Source organism: Neovison vison, chromosome 13, assembly GCF_020171115.1.
Source record: "Neovison vison isolate M4711 chromosome 13, ASM_NN_V1, whole genome shotgun sequence".
NCBI classification, from domain to species: domain Eukaryota; kingdom Metazoa; phylum Chordata; class Mammalia; order Carnivora; family Mustelidae; genus Neogale; species Neogale vison.
The window spans coordinates 92,686,619-92,700,379 of NC_058103.1; the positions used below are offsets into that span (position 1 = coordinate 92,686,619).

Sequence of the window (13,761 nt, forward strand, 5' to 3'; positions counted from 1 at the left end):
GTAAGGTAAGAGTAATTTTCTTCATCTTGCCGGATGAGGGGATGGAGGCTCTGGGTGATTGAGGTCACCCAACCAATAAATGGTGAGTTAGAATTAAATGATTAAACCCAGTGATCAGGATGCCTGGTAACAAACATGGAACGTTTTAATCATATCACAAACACATATTTCGCCAAATGGCAGACTTCAAAGTTAAAACAGAGTTTTTGCAGAGGTCTAAGAGGTGAGGAAATGCGGGCTCTCTCTACAGCATCACTTCCTTGTGCTGCTTTATTTTTTATAAGAACATCTACTATTGGGGTGCCTGGGTGGCTCAGTCAGTAAAGCACCTGCCTTCAGCTCAAGTCATGATTCCAGGGTCCTGGGACTAAGCCCCGGTTTGGACTCCTGCTCAGCGGGCAGCCTGCTTCTCCCTCTCCACTGCTTATGTTCTCTCATGTTCTCTCTCTCTCAAATAAATAAATAAATAAAATCTTAAAAAAGAAAGGAACATCTACTATTAATGCTTAAACTCAGAGTGACAGTTTCCCCTTTCTGCCCACACATCGTTATGTATATCCCTCTTAGGACCCTCCAGAAAAATAAAAGAAAAACAGAATTCCCTAGTTTAACTCCATACTCCTTGCAAGGGTGATTTGGTCGTAATCCCCTTTTACCTAGAAAAGATTCACTAATAACAAGTAACTGGGACTCACTTTGACAGGAAAGCTGAAAAAGAAATACAGCAGCATTGCATCTTACAACAAAACCCCAAACCCAATTCTACATACGCTTTTGGACTCAGAGGGGCCATCGACCGGCCTTGACCTTGATCTTTCAAACACAGCTCTTAGGGACTCTTTCTCATGCTTCATCTTGCGCTTGAGGGCTTCCAGCTCAGACGTGTCAGCTGTGGTCCCCCTTTTGGGGGGACGGACAAATATGGCTTTAAAGGCCTCAAGGGCTGTCTCTGGGGGCTTTGGCTTGACCTCTCCACCCTGGGTCTGGGCTCCGCTGGGGCCGCCCTGGCTCTCCTGGGCAGCACTGCAGCCCATCTCCTCCTTCCTGGGTTGCTCAGGATCTTCTGCCTTCACTTCTGCTTTGGGCATGTCAAGGACGAACAGCTGAGAGAGCTGCTCCAGGAGAGTGGGAGTGGCCTTCGGGTCCGTTGTCTTCTCCCCAGCCTTCACGGTCTGAGGCCCTGCCTGCGCTAAGGACTTCTGAACGGGCTGTGTCAATTTGAGCAAAGCCAGGTCGCCATCCTTTGGTTTAATTTCAGTGATGGTCTTCCCTCCCTCACCTGTGGCCCCCTTCTTCAGCACACGAAGCCCGCTGAAAAAGGCCGGAAGCTGGAACGACTTCTCTCCGGTGACTTCTTTTTTAGGCGAGGCATCCTCGGTGACACCGACACTCACGTTCTGGTCTGTTACCGCGGGGAGGGCGGGGGAACTTTCTTCGGCCGCTTGTCCTTGCGTGGGGCCACACTCTGTCTGGAGACCACCACTGTCAGGTTGTGGTTTGCTACTTAACTCAGGTGGAGTCCTTTGAGGCCCTTCTGCACAGAGCTCTGCATCATCCCTTTCCCCAGCAGTGCTATTTTCCCTACAATCACGTGGCTTTTCTTTAGGATCCTGAGATGGCTCAGATAAAACACTGGGGGACAGTGGGCGGCTGGCAAGGCTCCCCTCTTCTGGCTGCTGGCCACCATCATCAGAGTCCGAATCGCTGGTGGTGTTCACAAGAGTCCCACGAACCAAAATGACATCGTCTCTGTTCACACTCTGAGCACTGAGGGGAAGTGGCTCTTGACCAGGAAGAGAAATCCCTGCCTCTTCTACTCCCTGACTTCCCTCTGACTCCGTTTCCACCCCTGCAGTCTTGCTATCATTTCCAAGGTCAGGTGGAACCTGAGCCTCTGCCTCTGGCTGCTGCTCCAAGACCTTGCTGGGGTCACCCAGCTGAGGTAAACTGTGGAATGCCTTCAGCACTGCGCCTTCCTCGTCGGGCTTCCCAGAGTCCAACTTACTTGTAAACCCAAACAAAGTTTTCATAGAGAACTTGCTCAGGATCGACTGAGCCACTTCAAGTCTGGCTTCAGGTTTTTCTGGTTCCGAGACATCATCACTGCCATTCAGAGTGTCTCCAGCGTCCTCCATGTCTGGGCAATGCCCTCCGTGCACGTTCTGACTTTTGTCACTGTTCCCTGCTCCCTCAGTTTATCCACACCATCGGCTCTGAACTTACAGGACAGGGAGCAACAGGACCCGGCAGCCTCTCCGCCGCGGAGCAAGCACGCTTGGGCTCTTTCAGGTCACTTGCTGGGCCCTCCTTCCGGGGTGTGTGCGCGGATGGAACGCCCGGGGCCAGCTGTGAGAAGCCCGTGGAGCTTTCTGCCCAGACGCAGCAGAGGCTGCACACCTTACTACACAGAACTGGGGAGGCTGCTCCTCTGGGACTTCCGTATTTATTTCCGCGGACAAAAGGGTTTTTGTCGTAGGGAAAGTCAGCCTGCCCCCCCCCACCCCCAGTCATCCCAGCCCAGGACTTCACTGTGAGCTCCGCCCCAGAGCCTCCCTGTAGCTTTCAACTTCCTCATTGGTGAGCAAGGGAGGCTCCAGAACGTGCTGAGCCGGCAAGCAGATCCTGAGAGCCCTTGACCCCCCTACCCCCCACCCCCCTCGCCCAGCAGCCCAAGAAATTCAAAAGGGAATCAGCAGAAATTGACAGAAACGCTTTTGAGAAGCTCCCTCTTGCTATCTAAATTTTGTTCGGAAGCCTGTGCTCCATCCAGGCCAAAAAACCTAGCAGCACACACGGATCAACCGTCACTTACAAAACCCAAAGCAAAGAAAGGCAAGTAAAGGAATAGATGATCTCAAAATGCCCAGAACTCCCAAAAGCAGTAAATTACTGCTTTTGAAGGTTTTGTTTTTGTTTTTGTTTTACTGCTTTCTTCCGTTTCCCTGCAGGTTTCATCTGGAATGCAGATTTCAGCTGCTAGGGCTGGGGGTGGGGAGTGGGTGACCAACAGGACTGGTTTCAGATTACTGCTGTTTTAGCTCAGCCCATCTGTCTCACTGTTCTACAAACAGGTACTTAGGCAAGCACGCCCACCACGCCCAGTGTCCACCAGCCTTAGGCGGGCAGAGTAAACAGCCCCAGCCCGCCCTAATGATTACCCTCCACACACTCTGTGCCAACCTCAGGCTTCTGCTCAGCAGCTCTAACTTCCTGGTGTCCGAAGGGCACCCCTCTCTGCTTCAGCAATCCAACCAAGTGAAACCTGACATGCTACAAGGTAACACACAACCTGCCTTGTTAGGCAAAGCGATTCAACCAAGATCCCCAAGGAGCCACATTCCCCTAAAGGGCAAAACATCTGAAACGTCTTGGTCAGTCAAGTTTCTATCACAGTCCCAATTTGCCTAAAACAAGAACAGGATGGACGAAATCACCACCAAACATCAGCTCAAGGTAGTTTCCAACACTGTGTATTCTGAGAACACAGCAACCAAGGATGTGGAAAAATTGCGGCTGTTTCCTAGCAGCATAGCTAGCTGCCTCTTGGGACAGCTTCCTGCCGTACCTTAAGGTCTCAGTGTTTTTCAAATCTGGTCCAGCCAGCAGGCATTTAGCAAGCACCTGCGATGGCCAAGTTCCTGTGCTGGATCAGGACAGTCAAACTGGCTAAAAACTAATCATCGGGTCTCTGACCAAAGTTGCAAGAAAACTGAGCCCAGGTGTTAAACACAAACAGCAATTTGTTCTGCAAAATAAAAGCTGTAGCCATAAGCAAAACAACACTTAGTGGATGTACATCACGGAGCAGCTGTGAATAGCACACTGAAGACTTGAATCATGTTCCCCCGAAAGCATTAAGACTGGGAAATTCTGATTGCAGCATATTTTTAGCAATGCCTTCAAAAGGAAGCCTCACACATAGAAGAATACATATTACAATATCCCACCAACCCCTCTGGGAAAGTTAAGATGTCACTTCCGGGTCCCTGATTTGGCCTTGAGTCCAAATGGAGACTTTCCCACTTGTTCCAGATGCTAGTAGGTTTGGGATGACTCATGACAGCACACTTAATCAAAAGGCCACCATGACACAGAAAATTTATCAGCACCATTTACGTCTTAGAACAGCTTCCTGCCCAGAGGAAATGCCCATCGATAAAAATCAGACTTCTGCTTCTTCAAGACGGAGGAGAAAAGGAATCCCCACACCACATCATAAGATCTGTCTTCTTAAGAACTACACAGACCATCTAACACAGGATTGCGGGAAGAGACATGACACCTCTTTTGTGTTGTCCTTTTTAACTGAAAGGCTCCATTTTCTCGGACCTAATTACTGATTTCCAGAATAAGTTTCTGAGATGGCTTGTGTACTAGTCCCAGAAAAGACACAGGAGTCTGTGCAAGGATTCTGTGACACAGTAAGAGGCTCTCCCCATACAATTCTCCTCCATTTATGAAGCATAATTCTATGACAAAGATGTATTCATCCAACCACTGCTTTTAAGCACCAACTGTGCACGAGGCTCTGGGGATATACAGACGAAGGAAACTCCAGCTCTCTACATTCGTGAAACATGAAGTTTAATAGGGGAAATCCGCCAAGAAAAAGGTGACACTTTGTTCTTACACTGTAAGTCCTTCACACTCTCAACTCAGTCTGACTCACAAGAGGTGGACCTAAAACAACTCTGAATGAAAGCAAGCAGTGACCTCTAAATAGGATAAGAAAGAAAGAGCAGCATGGTCATTTAAACACGTCTTCGACGACAGACTCTCTCGCGCTATGAGAAACGTTACTATTGCTGGTCATTGAAGGAACTGAAAAACCTTGGCCTATAATGTTCAAATAAGAAGACTGCAATTTTTTTTTAAACCATTTTACTTTATTTTTCTTCATGAGAAGTGTACTCTTTAATCTCCATCCACTGTATCCCCTCATCCTCTTACCCACCTCCCCAATAGTTCATTCTCTATAGTTAAGGGACTGTTATTTGGTTTATTTTGTCTGTCTGTGTCTCTCTTTGTTGAATCGTTTTGTTTCTTAAATTCCATATGAGTGAAATCATACGGTATTTGTCTTATTTTGTTTAGCATTATACTCTCTAGCTCTATCCATGTTGTTGCAAATGGCAGGATTTCATGCTTTTCTATGACTGAGAAATACTGTTACATATAACAGAATATTTATGTTTATATGTTAGACCACATATATGTGGTGTATATATCACAAATATATATTTTATAGATAAATATCTTTACCACATATATATGGTTTAATTATATATATAATTACATATAGTATAGATATGTATCAATATATAGGTATATTATTATACATAGTAATTATATATATGATTAATGGTTAAAGTATATATATTTATATTCACTTATAAATATATATATATACACACCATTTCTTTATCCATTAACCTATCAGTGGACACAAGGGCTGCTTTCATATTTTGGCTACTGTAAATAATGCTGTGATAAACAAAGGAGTGCCTGTATCCCTTTGAGTTAGTGTTTTTGTATTTGGGAAGGAATACCCTGTAGTGCAATTCTTAGATTATAAAGCAGTTCTATTTTTTACTTTTGGGGGAACCTCCATACTGTTTTCTACAATGGTTACACCAATTTGCATGCCCACAACAGTGCATGAGGACTTCTTTTCTCCACATCCTCACCAACACTTCTTGTTTCTTGTGTTGTTGATGTTAGCCATTCTGATGAATGTGTAAGGTGATATCTCATTGTACTTTTGATTTGCATTTCTTGGCTGATGAATGATGTTGAGCTTCTTTTTGTGTGTCCATTGGCCATCTGTATGTTTCCTTTGGAGAAATGCCTGTTCATGTGTTCTGCCCATTTTTAATCAGATTATTTGGTTTTCTTGTGTGTTGAGTTGTAGCCATGCTTTATATGCTTTGGATATCAACCCTTTATTGGATATGTAATTTGCAAGTATCTCCTCCCATTCAGTAGGTTGTCTCTTAGTTCTGTTGTTTCTTTCACTCTGCAGATGCATTTTATTTTGACATAGTCCCAATAGTTTATTTTTGCTTTTATTTCCCTTGCCTCAGGAGACATATCTAGAAATATACTGTTACAGCCAACATCAGAGACATTATTGCCTGTGCTCTCTTCTAGGATTTTTAAGAAGCCTACAAATGTGATCTTAGTTGATTGGTTTTGAAAAATGAATCTATTTAATGCTTTAACATTTTCAGGGGGAAAAATAATCACTTCTTCTGGACATCATTTATCTCAGTGTCTTATTCTGTGACACATACTTCTTAAATGCCTACTACACAAAACCAGTACCAGCCAAGACTTTTTCCTTTACAACCTCCCCTGGATCTCTTTTGTTTTGTACTGGTCAGTGGCAGGTCACCCCAAGATGGGCCACTGTGGCATGAAGGTTATTTTGTGTTAAAGGCAATTGAGACCTTGCAGGCTCAAGAGAAACTTTTGCTCCTCTCTTAACTACACACAGAAGAATCTAAATTGGAGGTCTTCCTCAGAATAATGGTTATTCCCAGAGATAAATTTTATCTGAGTGACCATCTGTATGGCAGGACAAACATCTAGTTACCAAACATCTGCTCTTGTTGCCCTGTGAATTGCCTTCCTTCCCTTCGGAGTCCCAGACCCCATCCTCCTTCTCCTTAGTTTAGGGCAACATATATACCTCATTTTGCCTATCTTTGGAATTATATCTTCTGGCTTCCCTGTATGTACAAAATTCAATTTGATTTTCTCCTGTTAATCTGTCTCCTGTCCATCTGATTCTTAGTCTAGCTAGAAGGGACAGGAAACTCATGCTCCTTGACAGTTCTAACCTCAAGAGCCTTAAGTCCTATAATAGCTATACATGTGCAAGAGGCCAGATAAAGTGGCCCAACTTAGACAGCTAAGTTAAAATAGGTAGCATTTGACCCTTGTGATGTTCTTTGTAACTATTTGTTAAAAACAATAGGTACCGATTGTTAAAGCTCAGGATATCGAATATTGATTATAAATATATACACTTTATTCACTAACCGATTTGTTATAAACAATCAGGGGCACCGGGGCAGCTCAGTCAGTTAAGCATCTGACTTTGGCTCTGGTCATGATCTCAGGGTCCTGGGATCAAGTCCCACATTGGGTTTCCTGGTTAGCAGGGAGTGTGCTTCTCCCTCTGTCTGCTGCTCCCCCTTGCTCATGCTCACTCTTTCTCAAATAAATAAATAAAATCTTAAAAAAAAAAAAAAAAGAAGAAGAAAGAAAACCATTGGTACCCAGCTACTTGAAAACTGGACACATATTTGTGTGGAGAATTTACTAGCAGTGAGTTCTCCATGTTTCTCCCATCTCACCATCCTCTCAGACTGAGGCAAAAGGCAACTGTTCCTCATGATAATAAGAACATCAGTTCAACAAACTGACACCTGGTGAAATAAGCCTGCAAGAGTGATTGCAACGAAAAAGGCCTGTTGCCCGAGAACCATCAGTAAAACCAGCTTCTTGACTCTCGTAAGATTAGAGGAATCACCATTAACAAGTCTTGTTTAAGTCAATTTGCAGAAATTGGACATGTCCTAAAAGAAAAACCTCCTAAACTCCTCCCAACTTCTACTCTTTGCAGCCCTCCCCCATATCATTCTGTTTAGATAATTCCTCCCCCAAGTCTCATAAAACCCCAAAAAGGCCAGGGAAAAGTAAAGCAAGTGAGGTTAATTTCAGTGTCAGGCAACCCAATATTAGTAATCAACTACTTCAACATTCTTATTTTAAAAATAAAGCCGTTTGGGGGCACCTGGGTGGCTCAGTTGGTTAAGTGACTGCCTTTGGCTCAGGTCATGATCCTGGAGTCTCAAGATCGAGTCCCTCATTGGGCTCCCTGCTTGACAGGGAGCCTCTTTCTCCCTCTGACCTTCCCCCTTCTCATGCTCTCTCTGTCTGTCTCATTCTCAATCTCTCTCAAATAAATAAATAAAATCTTAAAAAAAAAAAAAATGAAGCCATTTGAAGTCAAGTAAAGCCAAAGAACTGTTACAAGTTCACACTACTTAAGTGCAGCAGCAGGATAGGAAACCTAACCCCTATTCCCCTCCCCCCTCCCTACTGCCCCTGGCCTGTGAGCTTACCTTCTTCCCCAACAGCACCCTCCTTATGTTTGTTCTCCACATCTCCAAAATGAAGTCATGAGACCAAATAAAAGACAAATCCAGAGACCTCCTGAAGCTCCCCTTTCTGTTTTGGGTTTGTAACATCTTCCCTCCCTTCATGGTTGGAGCTCCTCCCTGCGCACTAACACATCACTTACAACAGCCCCTCGAAGTCAGCCTAGGAGAAGCTGGCAACTGCTCTTACTAATTGTTCTTAAAAAACAACAATGGCTGCACACACAGGCTGCACCTGCTCTGCATTGACAGGCTGCAAGGGCAGGTGTCAGTGATTAAGGCTTTTTTTCCACCGAGCAGTCCTAGTGTAAAATGTTTCTAAGACTGGTTCCATGGAGCAGCATCAGATCTTCACGGGAAATGGGCTGAATGTTGGTAACAAACTAAAAGACTGTGAAAGTTAAAAAGGAGAGACCGGGGCCTCCTTGTGAGGATGGAAGCAAGTAAGACAGCAGTGTGTCTGTGGTCTTTCAGTAATCAGGAATGCTTGGGCAGTGCGCACTGTTAAGATCCTGGCTGTGGGTCTTGGGCTCACATCCTACTCTGCTCCTTCAAGAAGCTTGACTTTGGGCAAGCAGTCTCTGCTTCGCCTCTTCACCAGAATCCTGGGAATAAGAAGAGTACCTACTTCCTGGATTGTTAAGAGCATTAAGTGAGCTAATATATTTGGCGCTCTCATCAGTGCCTGCACATAGTAGGCACTATATGGGTATGATACCCTTTCTTAGCAAAGCAACAACCTTCTTAGAACCATCAACCAGCAACTAAGAGATTTTTTTTTTAAATGTTACCAGTATGAAAAAAGTATTTACTGATGATCTGATGGGCCAAGCAGGAAACCACCCCTCTCAATTCCTTCCACATACGCACTTGGGCAGAGGAGCCCTTTGGTTGGAATGGGATTATTTGTTATAGAGAGGCCTACTGAATACAAGACCTAACCATGCTGCAGCTGTGCCAAGAATGAACACAGCATTGAAGGAAATCCTTTAAAGGGATCCCTTTTCAGGTGCCTGGATGGCTCAGTTATTAAGCCTCTGCCTTCAGCTCAGCTCAGGATCCCAGGGTCCTGGGATTGAGCCCCGCACTGGGTTCCCTGCTTGGTGGGAAGCCTGCTTCTCCCTCTCTCTTTCTCCCTGCTGTGTTCCCTCTTTCCCTGTCTCTGTCACATAAATAAATAATCTTAAAAAAAAAAAAAGAATCCCTTTGGATGTCTTTGGGCCAAGACTCTTTGGATTGTTTTGTCCATCTGCATCACCTAAAGGGAGTAATTACTCTAAAATTCTCTCAGATGGCCACTGTAGGAGACAAAGTTCATCGTGTTATTTATAACTTTTCCTGTACTCCAAGATGATCTTTTTTTAGATTTTATTTATTTATTTATTTATTTATGAGAGACCATGAGAACACCAATGTGCACATTCAGTTTGTGGGAGGGGCAGTGGGAGAGAATCCCAAGCAGACTCCCCACTGGGCATGGAGCCCAACCTGGGACCCAATATCTCACAATCCTGAGGTCATGACCTAAGCTGAAACCAAGTCTGACGCTTAATGGAGTGAGCCACTCAGATGCCCCCCTCCAAGATGATTTTTTTAAATAAAGTTTTTATTTGTTTATGTGACAGAGAGTAAGACAGCAAGAGAGGAAATATAAGCAGAGGGACAGGGAGAAGCAGGATTCCTGCCAATCAGAGAGCCCGATGTGGGCCTCCATTCTATGACCCTGGGATCATGACCTGAGCCGAAGGCAGACGCTCAGTGACTGAGCCCCTGAAGCAACCCTCCAAGATGAGTTTTAAACCAACTCAATCATTTCAGGAAAAAAAAAATCCATGAACTTGGATTTTCTCAATAAAATCCTTTTCTTAGGGCAGCTTGGGTGGCTCAGTCAGTTAAGTGTCTCTCTGCCTTTGGCTCAGGTCATGATCCCAGGATCCCAGATTGAGTCCCACATCAGCCTCCTTGCTCATTGGGGAGCCTGCTTCTCTCTCTCCCTCTCCCAGCTTGGGCTCTGTCTCTCTCTCTCTGACACATAACTAACTAACCAAATAAATTAATAAACAAACACATAAATAAATAAGTAAATAAATAAGAAAATCCTTTTCTCAAGAGTCTACTGACATATGGGGCTACTGAACTCAGGGTGTGTATCCTTAGTGCTGTGACTTTCCCCGCTGTGGGAAAGGGGTGTTCCCAGATGGTGGCTGGCCTGGAAAGTGCCCAGGTCAGCAACAGCAGAGCACTGACCATTTTCTTGTTTTGATTTCAGGCCAACACATTAGGCATCAAAGGTGTTAGTTCATTTAAAATTTCCTTACTCTTACAAATACAAAAACCAAGCCTGAAAATAGTTATTACATTAGTGGTTAGGGTCTTAGGATTAAATATTTCAGAGATTAATTCTACCAAACAGTACCCAAGGTTCTCTGGAAATGGACTAAATGTCCATGGCAAAATAAAATAATGTAAGGGCAAGAAGGAAAGGCTGAGACTCAGTTGTTAAGCTGGAGGGGAGTGGGGGTAGAAAAGGAGCATTCTTTAAGGTTCAGAATGTCTTAGAACATGTTTCCAAAGGTCTTTGGGCTTTCCTAAAATAAATAGTATTTATGCTCCACACGGACAATCACTCCAGAAAACATGGAGTCCATAACAAAAGCATTTCATTCTGGTTTAAGTTTTAGATGAAGATCTGGAATCTAATAAACCATAGATTCCTCTTGCTGCCTCTACTCTCCTTCTTCCCAAAGAGTAAAACCAGACAGCCATTGGCTATGCTATAACTGCGTACCTTCTTTCTTTCCTTCCTTAATTTCTTTTAGGTAAAAGTTATCTTGAGACTATCAGTTCAAACACCAAAGGTCCAGGTATTATTTTAAAGTACATATGTTTTTTATACTTAAAAAGAGACAACTGAAAAATTAGGGAAGGTATGGATTTCCCTAAAACAAAATGGAGGTAGATGAGAAGAGCATGCCTGAGGGAAGAAGGGGGAGAGAATGAGCCTTTTGTAGGGAGTCACATTTGTCCCAAGTGGGCACCACGCTAGCTTTTTTTTTTTTTTTTTTTTAAGATTTTATTTTATTATTTATTTGACAGAGAGAGGCAGAGAGGCAGGTGGGGGGCAGGGGAGATGGAGGAAGCACGCTCCCCGCCAAGCAGAGAGCCAGATGCAGGGCTCGATCCCAGGACCCTGGGACCATGATCTGAGCTGAAGGCAGAGGCTTTAACCCACTGAGCCACCCAGGCACCCCCACGCTACGTTTTTTTTTATAGGAGTTTTCTCTTGCCTTCCCTAACCCCCCCCCATAACTCTATGAAAAGCCATCAATTACCCCATTTTGTAGATGAATGCTGCTCAGTGCCAGTTTCCTCAGTGATGGAAATGATCTCTATCTGCGTCTCCAGTACAGTTGAAACTAGCTACGGGTGGCCTCTGCACACTTAAACTGTGGCTCATGTGACTAAGAGACTAATTTTTTTTTTTTTTTTTAATTTGAGAGAGAGAGAGAGAGAGAGCACGAGCAGGGGGAAGAGTAGAGGGTGAAGTAAACTCCCTGCTGAGCAAGGAGACTGATGCTGGCTGGATCCCAGGACCCTGGAGTTGCGACCTGAGCCAAAGGTAGATGCTTAACTGACTGAGCCACCTAGGCGACCTGAGAAAGTAAATATTAAATTTTATTTAACCTAATTAATAGCCACATATGTGGAGGCACCTGGTTGGCTCAGTCAGTACAGCATGAGTCTTGACCTCGGGGTTGTAAATTCGAGCTCCATGTCAAGTGTAGACATTACTTAAAAATAAAACCTTTAAAAATAAATAAAATCTTAAAAAGAAAATAGCCACATATGGCTAGTGACTATACCAGGCACTGCTATAGATGTTAATACTGAGGTTCAAAGAAATTAGTCCAGTTCTATGATCACACAACCAATGAGTGGCAAAGCCAGGATTTGAACTAAATCACTCTGATTCTAAATGTTCATTCTTTTCATTACCATAAAGTCAAATGAAGATGGTATTTTGTAACAGTTCTCCCTCACATTGCAAAACACATCACTTCATTACTGGAACCAAATGGCTACTGAAGCTAGAAGAAATTTGCTGAGGATAGAAAGGAAACAAAGATTAAGAGCCCAGATTTGATCAGCAATGATTCCATTAAGTTAATACTCACAATTTAGTCAGGTTAAGAGAAAAATATGGAAACAAATGTAAATGCATTAAAATTACAAAGGAGAAAGGTAGGCATTGTCACAGCTCTGATCTTATTCTTTTTTTTTTTAAAGATTTATTTATTTATATATTTGACAGACAAAGGTTACAAGTAGGCAGAGAGGCAGGCAGAGAGAGAGAGGAGGAAGCAGGGTCCCTGCTGAGCAGAGAGCCCGATTCGGGGCTCCATCCCAGGATCCTGGGATCATGACCTGAGCCCAAGGCAGAGGCTTTAACCCACTGAGCCACCCAGGCGCCCCTCTGATCTTCTTCTTGAACACAGTTAGAGGGAGGGCAAAGAGGGGTGCCTGGGTGGCTCAGTTGGTTAAGCCTCTGCCTTCTGTTCAGGTCATGATCTCAGGGTCCTGGGATCGAGCCCCACGTCAGGCTCCCTGCTCAGCAGTGAGTCGGCTTCTTTCTCTCTCTGCTTCCCTCTCTGCCTACGTGTGATCTCTCTCTCTGTCAAATAAATATATAAAACCTTTAAAGAAGGGGAGGTGGGGGCAAAGAGAGGAGCAGGCAAGAGCTATGGTTTTGAAATGGGACATATTTAGGTTTAAAATGAAATATTACTGGGCGCCTGGGTGGCTCAGTGGGTTAGGCCGCTGCCTTCGGCTCGGGTCATGATCTCAGGGTCCTGGGATCGAGTCCCGCATCGGGCTCTCTGCTCAGCGGGGAGCCTGCTTCCTCCTCCTTCTCTGTCTGCCTGCCTCTCTGCCTACTTGTGGTCTCTCTCTGTCAAATAAATAAATAAAATCTTTAAAAAAAAAATAAAATGAAATATTACTTATTGGTCACATACTAGCTGTGTCACTTAGGCAAGTTCCTTAACTTCCATGAACCAGTACATACATTTGTAAAACAGAGAAAATAATACTTAACTCATAGGACTGTTCTAAGAATTAAATGTGCTAATTTTCTTTCTTTCTTTTCTTTTTTTTTTTTTTAAAGATTTTATTTATTTATTTATTTATTTGACAGAGAGAGAGAGAGAGATCACAAGTAGGCAGAGAGGGAGGGGGAAGCAGGCTCCCTGCTGGGTAGAGAGCCAGATGTGGGGCTCGATCCCAGGACTTTGAGATCATGACCCGAGCTGAAGGCAGAGACTTAACTCACTGAGCCACCCAGGTGCCCCAAATGTGCTAATTTTCTTAACCCCGTGCTTCCTTGAGCACCAAAGACACTTAATAAATAGGGGCTCATCATAGAGTGAGGTTAGTGGTAGAGATCAGTGGAATCCCATTTCCATAGTTTTGAAATATATTCAATATTGCCTCCACTTTGTACATCACTTTAATTTGGGATTTAAACAAAAGTATATATAGCCCTACTGTCACTTTCAACACTTTAAAAAGTATCATGAAATATTCTAAAGGAATG

General features: G+C 44.0%; 1 protein-coding gene across 3 annotated transcripts in view; it reads right to left on the reverse strand.

Moving 5' to 3' along the window:
* FMN1 (formin 1) overlaps window positions 1-13,761 on the reverse strand; it is a 415,126-nt gene that overhangs the window by 279,232 nt on the left and 122,133 nt on the right. Inside the window, exon 1 of one of the 3 annotated variants that reach the window (XM_044231845.1) lies at window positions 771-2,480. The exons of the other annotated variants lie outside the window; for them this stretch is intronic. Within the exon in view, the coding sequence (XP_044087780.1) occupies window positions 771-2,135 (1,365 nt within the window). The 5' untranslated portion in view covers window positions 2,136-2,480. Of the gene's footprint in view, window positions 1-770; window positions 2,481-13,761 lie in introns of those variants that run through there. 3 annotated transcript variants of the gene reach the window in all.